This window comes from Ips typographus, linkage group LG9, assembly GCF_016097725.1.
Source record: "Ips typographus isolate SLU linkage group LG9, UJ_Ityp_2.0, whole genome shotgun sequence".
Taxonomy (NCBI): Eukaryota; Metazoa; Arthropoda; class Insecta; order Coleoptera; family Curculionidae; genus Ips; species Ips typographus.
In genome coordinates this window covers 3,407,992-3,423,059 of record NC_138430.1, presented here as the reverse complement: position 1 = coordinate 3,423,059, position 15,068 = coordinate 3,407,992, and the positions used below count along the sequence as shown (strand labels likewise).

The 15,068-nt window shown below is 33.8% G+C and overlaps 1 protein-coding gene and 1 long non-coding RNA gene across 2 annotated transcripts in view; one reads left to right on the top strand and one right to left on the bottom strand.

Moving 5' to 3' along the window:
* LOC145734182 (uncharacterized) overlaps positions 1 to 15,068 on the top strand; it is a 153,377-nt gene that overhangs the window by 51,579 nt on the left and 86,730 nt on the right. The window lies entirely within an intron of this gene.
* Positions 4,198 to 15,068, bottom strand: part of LOC145733906 (uncharacterized) — a 68,039-nt gene continuing 57,168 nt past the window's right edge. The window contains exons 2-3 of the mRNA XM_081986938.1: positions 4,396 to 5,062; positions 4,198 to 4,351 (exon numbers count right to left, since the gene is read on the bottom strand). Of these exons, the coding sequence (XP_081843064.1) occupies positions 4,198 to 4,351; positions 4,396 to 5,060 (819 nt within the window). The 5' untranslated portion in view covers positions 5,061 to 5,062. The remainder of the gene's footprint in view (positions 4,352 to 4,395; positions 5,063 to 15,068) is intronic.

The following is a 15,068-nucleotide window of genomic DNA, read 5'->3' as shown; positions in this document are numbered from 1 at the left end:
ATAGTCACAGAAACAGTACAAAAACTAGAAATATGGAAAGACTACATTACACAACTATTCGAAGATGAAAGACGACAAACCAATCTTGATAATATAGAAGGGGATTTAGGCCCGGACATAATTAAAGGATGAAGTGACATATGCACTTTAGATGCTGAAGAACGGAAAAGCTGCAGGTCCGGACCAACAGCCAGTGGAGATTCTTAAGCTGATAGAGGAAGACCGGATTCATATTTTGGTAGAATTAATCAATACCATATATAGAACAGGAATAATACCAAATGACTGGTTGCTATCAACTTTTATAACTCTTCCAAAAAAGAAAAATGCCAAGCAGTGCTCTGACTACCGTACCATTAGCTTGATGGCTCACATATTGAAAGTCCTGCTGAAGGTGGTCCATGGTAGAGTATTCAGGAAAATAGACATAGACATCGGCGATACACAATTTGGATTCCGTAAAGGCCTAGGAACAAGGGAAGCGCTGGTTTCACTCAATGTCCTGTCACAAAGATGCCTAGATATAAATCAAGACATATATACATGCTTTATGGACTACAATAAAGCTTTCGATAAAGTGAGGCATGACTTGCTCATAGAAACATTAATAAAGAGAAGAATAGACCTCAGAGACATAAGAATAATATCAAACTTATACTATGGTCAAAACGCAGTAGTTCGAATAGAAGACATGACATCAGAAGAAATAGAAATACAGAGAGGTGTTCGTCAAGGGTGTATACTATCACCAATCCTCTTTAATCTGTATTCGGAGGACATAATAAATAGGGCACTTGATGATCAGAACATAGACATTAAGATCAACGGCATGACAATAAATAATCTGAGGTATGCTGACGATACAGTTATTCTGGCTGGAACATACGAAGATCTGCAGACGCTAATTAATAGAATGGTCACGGTAAGCGAAGAATATGGACTATCACTGAACATAAACAAAACAAAATATATGTTGATGACAAAAACAACTCAGGACATTCGTAGGATATACGTAAACAATCAACCTATTGAGAGAGTAAGAGAATACAAATACCTAGGCACGACCATTAATGAAAACAACGACAGCTCACAAGAAATACGAATCAGAATCGAACAGGCCAGAAGCACATTTATAAAAATAAAAAGGCCTTTCTGCTGTCGGGATCTAAACCTGGAACTGTAAATACGACTAATGAGATGCTATGTGCTGTCCGTACTGTATTATGGGATGGAAGCCTGGACGCTGAAGGTAACCGAAATGAGGAGACTGGAAGCGTTTGAGATGTGGGTATACCGAAGAATACTGAGGATTTCATAATTAGACAGATTAACCAACGTGGAAGTGATGAGACGTATGAATAAGGAGAGAGAAGTTATTACGACAATTAAGGCCAGAAAATTGCAATATATGGGACATGTCATGAGGGGGGAAAAGTATCGAATATTGCAACTTATTATGCAAGGAAAAATCGAAGGAAAGAGATCTGTGGGGAGAAGACGTAATTCATGGCTGAAGAACCTTAGAGAATGGTTTGGTTGCAATAACAACGAACTATTTAGAGCTGCGGTCTCAAAAATAAGAATCCGGTCTCAAAAATAAGAATCGCCCTGATGATTGCCAACCTTCGAAACAGAGACGGCACCTGAAGAAGAAGAAATAAATTTAGGAAGAAATATCAACAATCAAAACAAAATGTAAATTAAAAAATAATTCAATTTAATGTTATCCAATTAAAAAAAAACACTCGTCGCAATGCGTACGAATACAAGTAACGCCAGCCTCGTCTAAAGAATATTTATTTTGCAACTCGACACTGTCAGCTAATGTTCTTTCATCTTTTAACTAATTAGGCCAGCGTGACAGAGAAGATAAATTGAAACTGCTGATATGGGAATTAACTTTAGTGAATCGAGTGAATTTGTTGGGATACGTTTCGGCTTAATTTACCATTCGGATGTTTCGTAAATTGGTACAGTTTCTATCGACTACTTCAGTTAGTATTCATTTATAGTAATTGCGTGAATGTTTAATCGATTTTATAAGGGCTATTTCAATAGTTTATTGACTATTTAATTGAAGAATGGCATTGTCGATTCAAAATTTAGGCGATAGAGGCAATACAAGCCAGACTGAACTATACTCTGTTGAGTGTTGCGTCTGAAATAATTTCATTAGAAGATTAGAAGACATTATTATCGCTAAACGCTGTTTTAAGTGTACGATTTTGATGCTGATGTCACATTTTAAAAAAGGTTTCAGATGCTTTAAGTCTTTCAAAATCTAACGTACAAAGTCTAAGCCTAGACAGGGATTAGGTGAAAATAAAGATGAAAACTGCTACAGAATTTAAACTTAAACGAACCAATTTAAATTACCATTTTAAATATCATATTAAAAGTGCGAGGAACCACTACAAATGTCTTAAACCTTTCCAGAATTGTTTTAAATTGCCAAAGCCTCTAGGATCATTTTAAAAGTTCCATAGAGCTCTAAATGCTACTGAAACCTTCTTAAAAGTGGTCAGAAGCCTCTACAAGTGTCTTAAATCGTCCAAGAATTGTTACAAATTGTCAGATGCCTCTAAAACCATTTCGGAAGTGCTAGAGCTCCCAAAATAATACTGCAAACATTCTAGACATTGCCACAGGCTTCTACAAGTGTCATAAACCTTCCAAGAATTTTTTTAAATTGTCAAAATCTTCTAAAATAATACTCCTGAGAACTTTCTGAAAGGTTCCAGAACCCTCTACAACTGTCTTAAAGTTTTGTAGAACCGTTTTAAATAAACCACAGACCTCTAAATGCTACTGACAAACTTCTAAAAAGTGCCAGAGAGCTTTACAAATGTCTTACTTAAACTTTCCAAGAATTGTCATGTCAGGTGCCTCTAGAATCCATTTGAAAGTGCCAGACTCCTCTAAGGGTCATATTAATAATCATTCCTTAAGGGTTCCTTGAAACTTTTAAGGTAGCCATAATACTTGTTGTTATTACTCCTTGAGGCTCGCCTTGAGGCTACCTTAAGTGTCAAGGAATGATTATTATTATGACCCTAAATGCCACTGCCAACCTTCTAAAAAGTGTCAGAAGCTTCTACAAGTGTCTTAAACTTTCCCAAACTTGTTTTAAATTGTAAGAGGTTTCTAGGATCATTTTGATTGTGTCATAGACCTCTAAATGTTAGGGAGAATTTTCTGAAAAATTCCAGAGCCCTCTACCACTGTCTTAAACTTTTCCAGAGCTGTTTTAAGATGCCAGAGGCATCTAGGATCATTTTGAAAGCTCCATAGATCCATAGAAACGGTGTCAGAGGGCTCTATAAGTCTCTTAAGCCTTCCAAGAAATGTTTTAAATTATCAAATGCCTCTAGAACTATTTTGGAAGTGCCAGAGCTCTCTAAATAATACTGCAAACCTTCTAGAAATTGCCAGAGGCTTCTACAAGTGTTTTAATCCTTCCAAGAATTGTTTTGAATTCTCAAAATCTTTTGGGTCCATTAAGAAAGTGCCAGTGGCCTCTAAATATTACTGAGAACTTTTTGAAAAGTTCCAGAACCCTCTACAACGGTCTTTAAACTTTCCCAGAACTGTTTTAAATTGTCAAAGGCCTCTAGGACCATTTTGAAAGTTCCATAAACCTCTAAATACTACGGACTACCTTCTAAAAATTGCTAGAGGGCTCTACAAGTGTCAAACCTCTCAAAAATTGTCTTAAATTGTCAAATACCTCTGGAAACATTTTGAAAGTACCAGAGACCTTTAAATGCTACTGACAACTTTCTAAACATTGCTAGAGGCCTCTACAAGTGTCTCAAACCTCTCAAAAATTGTCTTAAATTGTCAAATACCTCTAGAACTATTTTGAAAGTACCAGAAACCTTTAAATGCTACTGACAACCTTCTAAAAAGTGCTAGAGGACTTTACAAGTTTAAATTTGCCGAAGGCCTTTACAGAAAATTTTCTAACCTCCAGTTGCATTGTCGTAATTTAAGCCAAGCTTAAGTTAAGTGAGGTTCAGACTGTGTAGAATCCAGTTGTATAAAGTTATAGTCTAAACCGCGCTTAATTTAAACCGGGCTTGAAATTCGACCGTGATAAGAACCATTTGCACCGACATATTTAAAAGCACCCTAGGCTAAGGTTTCATTTGACTGTGACATTTTGTACATGACCAAAATATAATTCAACGTTACAGACTATATCCAGTTCATCAATTTTATACTATTCTTTTCCAAAAACCTTCTGCGTCTTTCAATGTTTCTCAGATAAGACCTATTCGGCCCACTTAATAAGTAATGTTTGTTGGTTGTATCATCGGCACAACTACCTCCACAAAGAAATGAAGAACACCTAGTTTTGCTAAAAAACTTGTGAATTGAGCAAAATAAACTCACCTTCTTGAGCTTCTCATGGTCTGTCCACGTTTCAAACTCGAATAGTCCTCGCGTTGCATATCACAAGATCTCATCGGACACTGTTCCACTCCGTATCCGTCGTAAAACACACTATTCGGACCGCGATGAATATTTATTATTTCCGGGGACTGCATCCTACGTAACGAAGCAGTCTTTATCTCCCTCAGTATTCGCTGGTTTTGTTCGCAGATAAACGTATGCCTTGGAGGAACATGATAGCTGGCTTTCCGATCCAAAGCATTTGGATCCACGTTGGCTAATCGCGGTAATGACGAAAACGAACGATTCAGAACCATCATTTGTTCAGGTGGTACCTCGTCCACAAATCGAGTTTTTTGCCGGCACATACTCGTAGGGTCCTTATTTTGAACGCAATGACATAACGTGTCTATGTCCGGTTTGTGTTTGTGTTGACGCGTTTGAACTTGATCCGGCGGCGGCGGAGCGTTTTTGAGCAAAAGTTCCGAACTCTGATTGACGTTGTAAAATACACTTTCCGCATAGGTGACTTTATCACAGTCATCGGTGAATGTTCCTTGTGGCGATAGAGGTATGATGGTTTGCCCGACATTCTGATATTCTATAACGTCACTGGGGGATGCTTGCGTGTATTTGGAGCTCTTGGTCACTTTTTGACTCTTCATCTCTGAAAGAAAAAAATCTGGTTAACTCTAATTCTGTTCATTTGATGTTGATCATCATGGTTTAATATTTTTCTGTCATTTCTCCTGATTTTTTTCACAGAACTCATAGTTATTTACACAATACTAAAAAAACTATTGTCTTGACTGTATGTATAAACATACTAAAATGAAAAGAAATCATCTATCTAATTTACAAACTTTGCCAGTAAACAATACTCTTGAAGTAGCAACCTGAGACAAATCCCGATACGAAAAAGAATTACATTCAAAGCTCTTTTACAGTCAATATTATTCAGTTCAATTATGGAAAGAATCAACAAGCCGAAAATAAATTTTGTTTTCGTTCTCAGAGAAATCAGAAAAGACAAATGGCCATGGGCGTCCTGGCTGTGAATGATTTAGGACAGTTTCTTTTGTATTTGATTTTTGATTTAGTAGACGAGTAGTGTGAAATCGATACTAATTCACAATCAAAGAATATAACGAGGCTGTTGTGCAGGCCATAACTCTCTCTTCTTAATGTTATACAGGGTGCACGTTGGAAATCTCAGTTATTTGAAGAGATACAAGGAAGTTTAAATTGGGGCAAAATTGAACAATTAAGAGTCGATTAAAATACCGCTTTAAAAATTTTGGAAATTTGTTTTTATTTTTTTACTAATTTATTTTTTATGATAACTGGAAACAAGAGATATTTTACCATTGACCTTTTTCCTCTTCTAAAACGAGTCATTATTATTTTTGATATTCGACGTTACGTTTTTTAGTTACCATCATCAACTTTCATTTTTCTTACGGCCGCCATATTGAATTTTTGCATATTTCAATAGAGTCTATTTTTCTGATTACGATGGTGTACCAGTGTTCAGTCTTGGAATTTCGTAACATAAAATCACAAAAATTATGTCATTTGGCTGTCGGTCTGTCAAATGACACTATACTCCACGTGATATTACTGCCATTTGCAAAAGAATGATCATGTGACAAGATGATGACACAATATGCACTCTAATCTAATAAATTGTTGATTGTTATCATGTATGTAAAATGTACTCTTTGTGATATTTTAGCTAAACTATAACAAAATACATTTTAACTAAGTAAAATTCTATCTAATATGGTTTTTCCAAAACAAGAACCTAAAAACTGATGATGGTTGTCAAAAACTGAGACTTTTTATGTCATTAATGATAATGCTACTTGGAAAAAGAGGAAAAATGACTAAATAAAACTTGAACAGAATAGTGCAATAAAATAACATTCTATTAGAAAGTCAGAGGGGATTCTGTGACGTCATTTAACAGTGTCACATGCTCATCGGTTTGAAAATGTCAATAATGTCACGTGAAGAAGAGTCAAGTGACTTAACAGAGAATTGTTGAGTTGTTATTTTCAAGAGGCCCTTTATTAAAACAGTTTTCAATAAACTGCCAATTTGAACCTTATCATATGACACATCACTGTAATCAGAAAAACTAGCCCAGTTCAAAAATGTAAAAAGCCATTATGGTGCCCATAAGAAAAGTCAAAATTGATGATGGTAACTGAACTGAAATTTGATATTGTCACACTTTTTAATTTTCAAAATTTCGTTTTTTTTCAGATATCCCGGAAGTACCAAGAATTTTTAAATCGGTATTATCATCGACCTTTAATTGCTCAATTTTGCCCCAATTTAAACTTTTTTGTATCTTTTTAAATAATCTCCATGGTGAGGCTCTTAAATGGACACCATGTATAATCATACATACAGTGATGAGGGTTGAGAATTAGTAAACATAATAAAAAGTAGTACTATTCGCGAATAGTTTATTTACGTAATTCTGGAAACAAGAATCGAAATTACAAAACAAATTACTCCACAGGGGACTATTCGGCTATCACTTAGTTTAAGGTAAACGCCATCTAAATCTAGAGCGGACCGTATAATTTAACTTTCCGACCCTCGATTCTGCCATTGGTGAGAGAAATAAAGGAGAGTATATTTGATTTCACAAACGACAAAATAGGCTTTTGTGAGCTGTTAAATTAAACAGACGCTTCGAGTAAACAAAGCTTTTGCTTTTTTCATCCCCTTGGGGATTGTCACTTTCTTTGATTTTGGTATGAAATACATAAGAGAAAAAATGTAAAATATGGTTTACAGTAGATGATTTTCACCAATACACGGGCAATTTTTTTTACGAAGTCCGCCTCTAACAGGAGAGCAAAAATAACAAGTTATATTCATCAACTTTTTCTGACAGCCTAATCCCATTTATCGTTGTAGGGCTATGGTTTTTGTCTGCGCGTAAGCTATCCTTCATCCGTTATCCTTCAGCCAGTTTGGGGTAGATTAAATCGTTGATATAGGCTCGCTACATGTGTTCCCATATATAATTTAGTGGCTCGTTTTTGCTGCTGAATCCCATAGATTAATATTCGCAATTCTCAAACGCCGAGGGCAAGAAATGAGTTTGCAAATTAGGTTTAGATGATCATAGAACTAGGGCTTAAGGCGAACAGAGGACGATGTATTCGAAACGTGATTGCGTTGTTAACCACATATTTCGTGTGATTATTGTCTTGCATACAAACTTGTTTCTTCAACTCTAGATGTCCAATACGTAAAATTTGTTTTGATCCAAATATAACGTGTATTAGTGACAAAAACAGTTTTAATATCATTTTTATATTTTTCTATATTGTTTTGGCAGTACTGATGATTTTCACTTTTTACCATTGATTTCGTATTTTTGACTTTAAAATTTCCGAACCTACATGAAAACTACTTCTTTCCAAGAGGGTTTAATCGATTTTAGAATATACTACCAAGTCAGATAAACTGAATTTAAAGTTGCAAGTCATACGGTCCAGAAGAAGGGACATGAAAGAAATTTCCACCACAAAAAGTCGATCGCAAGCAATAAATAACCCCTAAACTACTTCCTATTCAACATAAATATTAAGCAACAAAAACTTCAATTTAGATTTCGTATCTAAGTTTTCGGCCTCCATTATCGTAAAGCTCCTTTTGACCTTCGGTACTCACTTCGGAGAAACACTTTATAGCTTCATATATTATTAACGGCTTTTCCCAGATATTTGCCAGGGAAAATAACTTAAAAATGATGTTTACAAAAGTGATTCTCCTCGTAAAACGCCTAGGGAGAGAACGAGATCCCAGGGCAGATCAATAGTAATGTGGCTTTCATCGTCAACGTACGTTTAAACGTAAATACAAATTATGATATTGTGTTTCTAAGATCTGTTACCTTGGAAATATTTTATTTACTTTGTCACGACAAACTCTGCTGTATTCTGTTGTTTTCAGTTTTACTTCTAAGAAAAACTAAGCAGTTTTTGACAGAGTAAACCTAGACAAAATTCAAGCTAAGTTAGGTTAACATTTCCAATTTAAAACGTTTCGAGCGGTTTTTGCAAAATCCAGTGTATCTCAAATCAGAAACTTCCGAAGTTCAAAATTTCTAAAAGTTAAGAGGTTTATTGTTTAATTTAATTTTATCAGTAAATTCCAATCTAACCAGTAAATGTATGGGTCTAATTGTATTGTTATTTATTGTTTTAGAGATTTTCTTTTTTTAGAGATATTTAAAAAAATTTCTTTATTTTTAAATAAAGTAAAATGTTTCTAATAAATTGATTCTTGAACCAAATGAGTTTCAGTGTCATAACTTTTTTATGAACAAGTAGCCTTTTCTCAAAAAATATTATTTTCAGCTTTTTGTCACTATTTTTTATTAACTCATGTTAAAATTATGACAAATAATTTGTTTTTGAGAAGAAAAAATGGGCTGTCAAAAAAAAAACGAACCTCAAGATATTATTTAAACAATTTATAATTTAATGACTAGATTATACCGACAAGTGAACTAGATTTACAACAAACAGTCCAGTAAGTAAATTTTTATAAAATTTGACCGTTTTTCAACGTTTTGGCGTTGAAAATTGACTAGAATCACTAAAAATGGTCCAGGAAGTAAATTTTAATGAAATTTGACTGTTTTTCAAACGCTTTGTACTTGATAAGTGACTAGAATGACTGCAAATTGTCCAGTAAGTAAATTTTAATAAAATTTTACTGTTTTCAAAGGTTTTGACGTTAGAAATTGAATCAAATGACACCATATGGTCCAGTAAGTCAATTTCAATGAAATTTGCCTGTTTTTCAAACGTTTTAGCATTGAAAATTGACAATAATGGCTGCGAATAGTCCAGAAAGTCAATTTCATTAAATTTTGACCGTTTTTCAATGTTTTGGCCTTAAAATCCTTGAAAGTATAAACTAGATTTACAACAAATAGTCCAGTAAGTAGATTTTAATGAAATTTGACTATTTTTCAAACGTTTTATCCTTGAAAATTGAGTAAAATGACTGAAATTTGTCCAGTAAGTAAATCTTTATAAAGAAAATTCGTGTTTCTGAGATCATAAATCTCAGAAACACGTCTTGTTTCGAAAACTATATGGAAATTATGTTAAACTGTAATTCTAGCAAATTCTAGGCAAATTTGGTCGGTTTTGACATGAGTCGCAGATATCACGTGGTTTTTGGAGTCATAGATCAGTGGCAGTCACGTGACCATTGTTAAAATCTCAGAAACACGTTTTATATCGGATAATACTGGAAGAAAACTTTTCTAAACATTGATTTTTGCAAGTTTCAGACAGTCAAAAACAAAATTGCTTGTCAAACCCAGTTGGAGTGAGAAAATATTGTTTTAAGCACATTTTTAGAATCCTCATTAAATTTCCTATCTAATAATATGAAAAAACACTACAAAATTTAGTACAGTCTGGAAGGAAAGAGGCGTCAAAGTTTGAACTGACAGAAACACAGTTTGAAAAGACAATTATGGACAAAATCGCCTGTAAAACCCACTTGAGGTAAGAAAATTATTATTTTAAGCACATTTTTGAAATTCGTAATAAATTTCCTACCTAAAAACATGAAAAACCACTACAAAATTTAGTACAGTCAAGGAGAAATGCGGTGTCAAAATTTGAACTGCCGGAAATACAGATTGAAAGAACAGTCCGAGACAAAATAGTCTGTAAAACCCACTTGGAGTGAGGAAATTTGTATTTTAAGCACATTTTTGGAATTCTCATTAAATTTCTCATAAAAAAACACTAAAACACTGGAAAAATTGGTACAGTCAGGGAGAAAAGCAGTGTCAAAGTTTGAACTGACAGAAACACAGTTTGAAAGGACAATTAGGGACAAAATGGCCTGTACAACCCACTTGAAGTAAGAACATATCTATTTTAATCGCCTGTACAACCCACTTGGAGTAAAAAAATGGTTGTTTTAAGCACATTTTTGGAATCCTCATTAAATTTCCTATCTAATAATATGAAAAAACACTACAAAATTTGGTACAGTCAGGGAGAAAAGCGGTGTCAAAATTTGAACTGCCGGAAATACAGTTTGAAAGAACAGTCAAAAACAAAATTGTCTGTAAAACCCACTTACAGTGAGGAAATGACTATTTTAAGCACATTTTTGGAATTCTCAATAAATTTCGCATGAAAAAACACTACAAAATTTGGTACAGTCAGGGATAAAAGCAGTGTCAAAGTTTGAACTGACAGAAACAAAGTTTGAAAGGACAATTAGGGAAAAATTAACCTGTACAACTCACTTGGAGTAAGAAAATGTCTATTTTAAGCACATTTTTGGAATCCTCATTAAATTTCCTATCTAATAATATGAAAAAACACTACAAAATTTGGTAGTCAGGGAGAAAAGCAGTGTCAAAGTTTGAACTGCCAGAAACACAGTTTGAGTTTGTAAGTAAAGTAAAATATTTACTTTACCGGTAATTTACCCATCACTCTTTTAAATATCTTAAAATTATGTTTACTCTAGCACTGAGTACACTCATAAACAGTTCAAAATCATAGTTTTAACTTATAGGATATCTTATCTTATATCTCTTTCCTTAAATATGACACAGTCTTAACTTAAAATGTTTAAATCATTGAAAAATTTCAAAAAAGCGAAGTTTCTCCAGCTCAGAAGTTAATAAGCTACTAGATATTTTACGCTTTACTCCGAAAAAGCAAACATATCCAGCATCTTTCTTATGTACCTTCCTTTTGTAAAAGAACAAAATCCCTGGAATCAGGCTCGGTGAAAAGAAAGTCTGTTTCGTAAATAACCGCAGTCAGTTTTAAAGCAATGGGAAATTTACGACGTTCATATAACACGCTAGAACTTATAACCTCAGACTTCGCAACCCCGCTTTTACCACTTTTGAAGGGGCAAAAAATCTGTTGCATCAAAACGTGCCGTATTTTTCACACCGAGTTCAGTTTTTTTGTCGTCCTCAAACGACCCTTTTACCAAAGTAAAGTTAAAACGACACTAAAGTGATTCTTCTGGTAAGAGCGGAAAGAAACCAGTGATCGTCAAAAGATCAATAATACATAAAAGACATTTCGGTGTCGAGATGAATAAAATAATTCAGACAAAAGCGTGTCAGTATATTGAAACGGAATTCCATTTCGAGATGAGGATTATATCGGGAAAATATTTCCGGAAATGGGAAACGTGAAAGAACTTCTTTAATATGAGATTATACATGCTGATAAGAGTAAGTCTTGGATTTAATTCAATTAACTGTAGAATTTCAAAACGTTGTTTATACAATACATAATTTAGAATAGAGGAATAAAGCAAACTCACAACACTTTAAAGCTGAATTTCAAATTAATTATTAATACTCAAAAAGCATTTCCTGTGAACTTTTACAACGTAATACTCTAAAGAACTCCAGTATAAAGTTAGAAAAAAGTCGAGTAAAGTATACCGAGAACAGAAAGCATTCAAATATTCATAGAAGTCTTCTTCTCAAAAACTAATTTCTTTTGTCAACAAACTGTTTGTGTAGAACTTTACTTACTTTTCATTAAACCATTAGCGTTAGTTGTTTTGAATGTAAATCGATCTCGGGAAAAAACAACCATTTTTTAAAACCGAGTTTCGTATTTTCAGCGCGTATACATCATCACAATACACAAAGCGTAGAAATCCCGGAGCTCTGCAAAAGCATGGCCATAAACATTGAATATCCAATTTTAATTCGTTAACGTCATGAATAATCATTGCCAAATTTCAGAACATGAGGCCATTAAATACTGGATTAATGCCGCATAATGGCAGTATTTTACGGATGATAACATAATTGAATTACTGTTTTTCTGTAGTTGGTGCATTATAACCTAGTCAAGAATGTTTAACTGCGCTGTAGTATAATAATTGTTTGTCTAACGCAGAAGTTGTGATTATAATAGAAACCACAAATTTTCAAATCAAATAAAAAGTATATTATTCCACGAGTATGTAATGAGAGGTATTACTCACGAAGGTAAAGTTTGGGACACGAGCCGAAGGAGTGTGTTGTAAATAATTATCAAGTGAGTCAACAATCACAAAAAACATGAAATTTGAAGCCTTAAATTTAATTTACACGAATACATTTTAAACTGCACATATTTTGTGAAATACAGTAATTGTATTAACGATATATTAAAAAACTATTAAGGGCCGGTACTTTTACCTGTGAATAAATGTATTTTTAGGATAATTTCTATAAAATTACGGAATTAATAAATCTGATTTCACGGTTTCTATTCAGACAGTGGAATTTTGAATCTTAGCTCAATGACAGGCTTATAGTCACCTGACAACTGTCAAAATGTCTAATAATCACGTGTCTTATTTTCACTTCAGTCAATATTTTCACAGAAAATTCAAAATCGCGGCCTGCAACGCCATTTTGTTTGTCATTTCTTGAAACTACGCAATATTTCCTTTAAAATAAGGTGAAAATATTTTGACAGAAAATTTAAAATGGCACCCTGGAACGCCATTTTGTCTGTCATTCCTTAAAACTACGCAATATTTCCTTTAAAATAAGGTGCAAGTCAATATTTTCACAGAAAGTTCAAAATCGCGGCCTGAAACGCCATTTTGTCTGTCATTTCTTGAAACTACGCAATATTTCCTTTAAAATAAGGTGAAAGTCAATATTTTGACAGAAAATTTAAAATGGCAGTCTGGAACGCCATTTTGGTTGTCATTTCTTGAAACTACGCAATATTTCCTTTAAAATAAGGTGAAAGTCAATATTTTGACAGAAAATTTAAAATGGCAGTCTGGAACGCCATTTTGGTGGTCATTTCTTGAAACTACGCAATATTTCCTTTAAAATAAGGTGAAAGTCAATATTTTGACAGAAAATTCAAAATGACGGCCTGCGACGCCATTTTGTCTGTAATTTCTTAAAACTACGTGAAATTTCCTTTACAATGAGGTGCAAGTCAATATTTTGACAGGAAATTCAAAATGGAGGCCTGGAACGCTATTTTGCCTCTCATTTCTTGAAACTACGTGTAATTTCCTTCAGAATGAGGTGCAAGTCAGTATTTTGACAGGAAATTCAAAATGGAGGCCTGGAACCGTCAAAAAATACAACTTTTGTATTTGTCAAGTTACAGTTGACGTCTCGGTGTCATTTTATGTTAAAATTTCGATTTTCGATTTTTTGATATCTCAAAAACTAACAGAGTTAGACCTAAAATTTAACATTCTAACCATTTCTTTGCCAGGAACTCCGCCGGATTAAAAGATACATGAAATCTGACTAAAAAAAGATTTACAATCTAATATGTGATATTATGGTAAAGGAAATTTGACACCCTCTAGCGGCCAAACGGTGTTACCAAACAACTCATGTGGAAATATTTTTGGAAACCTTGAAATCTGATCTATCTTTTGTTTTCTATGACATTTTGACGTAACTTGTCAAGTAAGGGAGTAATTTAGGGTCAAAGTATTTTTACAGAAAGTGCAATTTTGGCAATTTTTAATTTTGCTCCAGGAGGGAATTTCAAAAACAACGCTATTTCCTTGGGAATACTTGAGATTTTGTGAATACCCATTACAACTCTGTGGCAAACTCCATTTTGATATTTAATGAAAAAACGATCTGTATCAATAACATCTGGACGAAGAGACAAGTATTTTTTACAAATATGTATGTAAAATTCTCCAACAATTGTAAATGTTCTGGGCTTGTAATTTTCGTGTTTGGAATTTTAACCAGAATTAATTTTTCCATGTATTCAATATCTTGAATTCTCAAGTTTACCAGTTCATTACATCGACATGCCCCTGATATGCCGTATATTAAAACAACCTAAAAATGTTGAATATAGATATTAAAAAAAATCATAAATTCATTTTTTTTTCGGATCTTACCTTCATGGCTAAATACTTTTTGTCAGGTGCTTCTGTTAAAAACGTGTCTACTTGGTTCTTGGTGTTTTTGTGTGTTTTAGACTTTTAGTTGCATAGTTTTCACTTTTTTGCTTTAAAAATGCTTGCACCTTTTTATACGATAGATTATTTATACTGTCTTTAATATTTAGCTCAGCTTTAAGCATGGAATATTGCGCCCACATTGTCGAACTCTTCAATGATTTACTTAAATGGGCAAAATAGGCCGGCCAATACAACATTTTCGGTAAAATTGACCGCTTGGTGTTCTCTGGCCCAAGTGGTGAATCGTTCATACATTTCGCGGGACCTGCCAGGAATCGAATTATTTAGTGTATTTGACGCTATTGCTGCTAAAGCAGGTGGTGTACAACTTATTTTATCACTATCACTCATTTCGGCGATTTAGGTCGCTTTACGGCTTCACTGAAACTTTATTTGACAATACAACAACGCAATTAGTAGTATTTAGTACAAGGTGTTTGAATTTTCAATTAGTGTGCCATGGACATCACGATTTATGACAGATGACACAGTGAAAGCGTAATAAGGTAAACATAGGATGTGTATCGTTTCTTAGCCAGGTTAACCGATTAATTCGGACTGGTAAATATACATAAATAACGGTTACTGAAAAAATATCATTCTCATAGAACAACGGAGATGTTCAGAAAACCAGAGCAAATGGCCGATAACATTTTTGAAAGCCTATATTCAAGAAC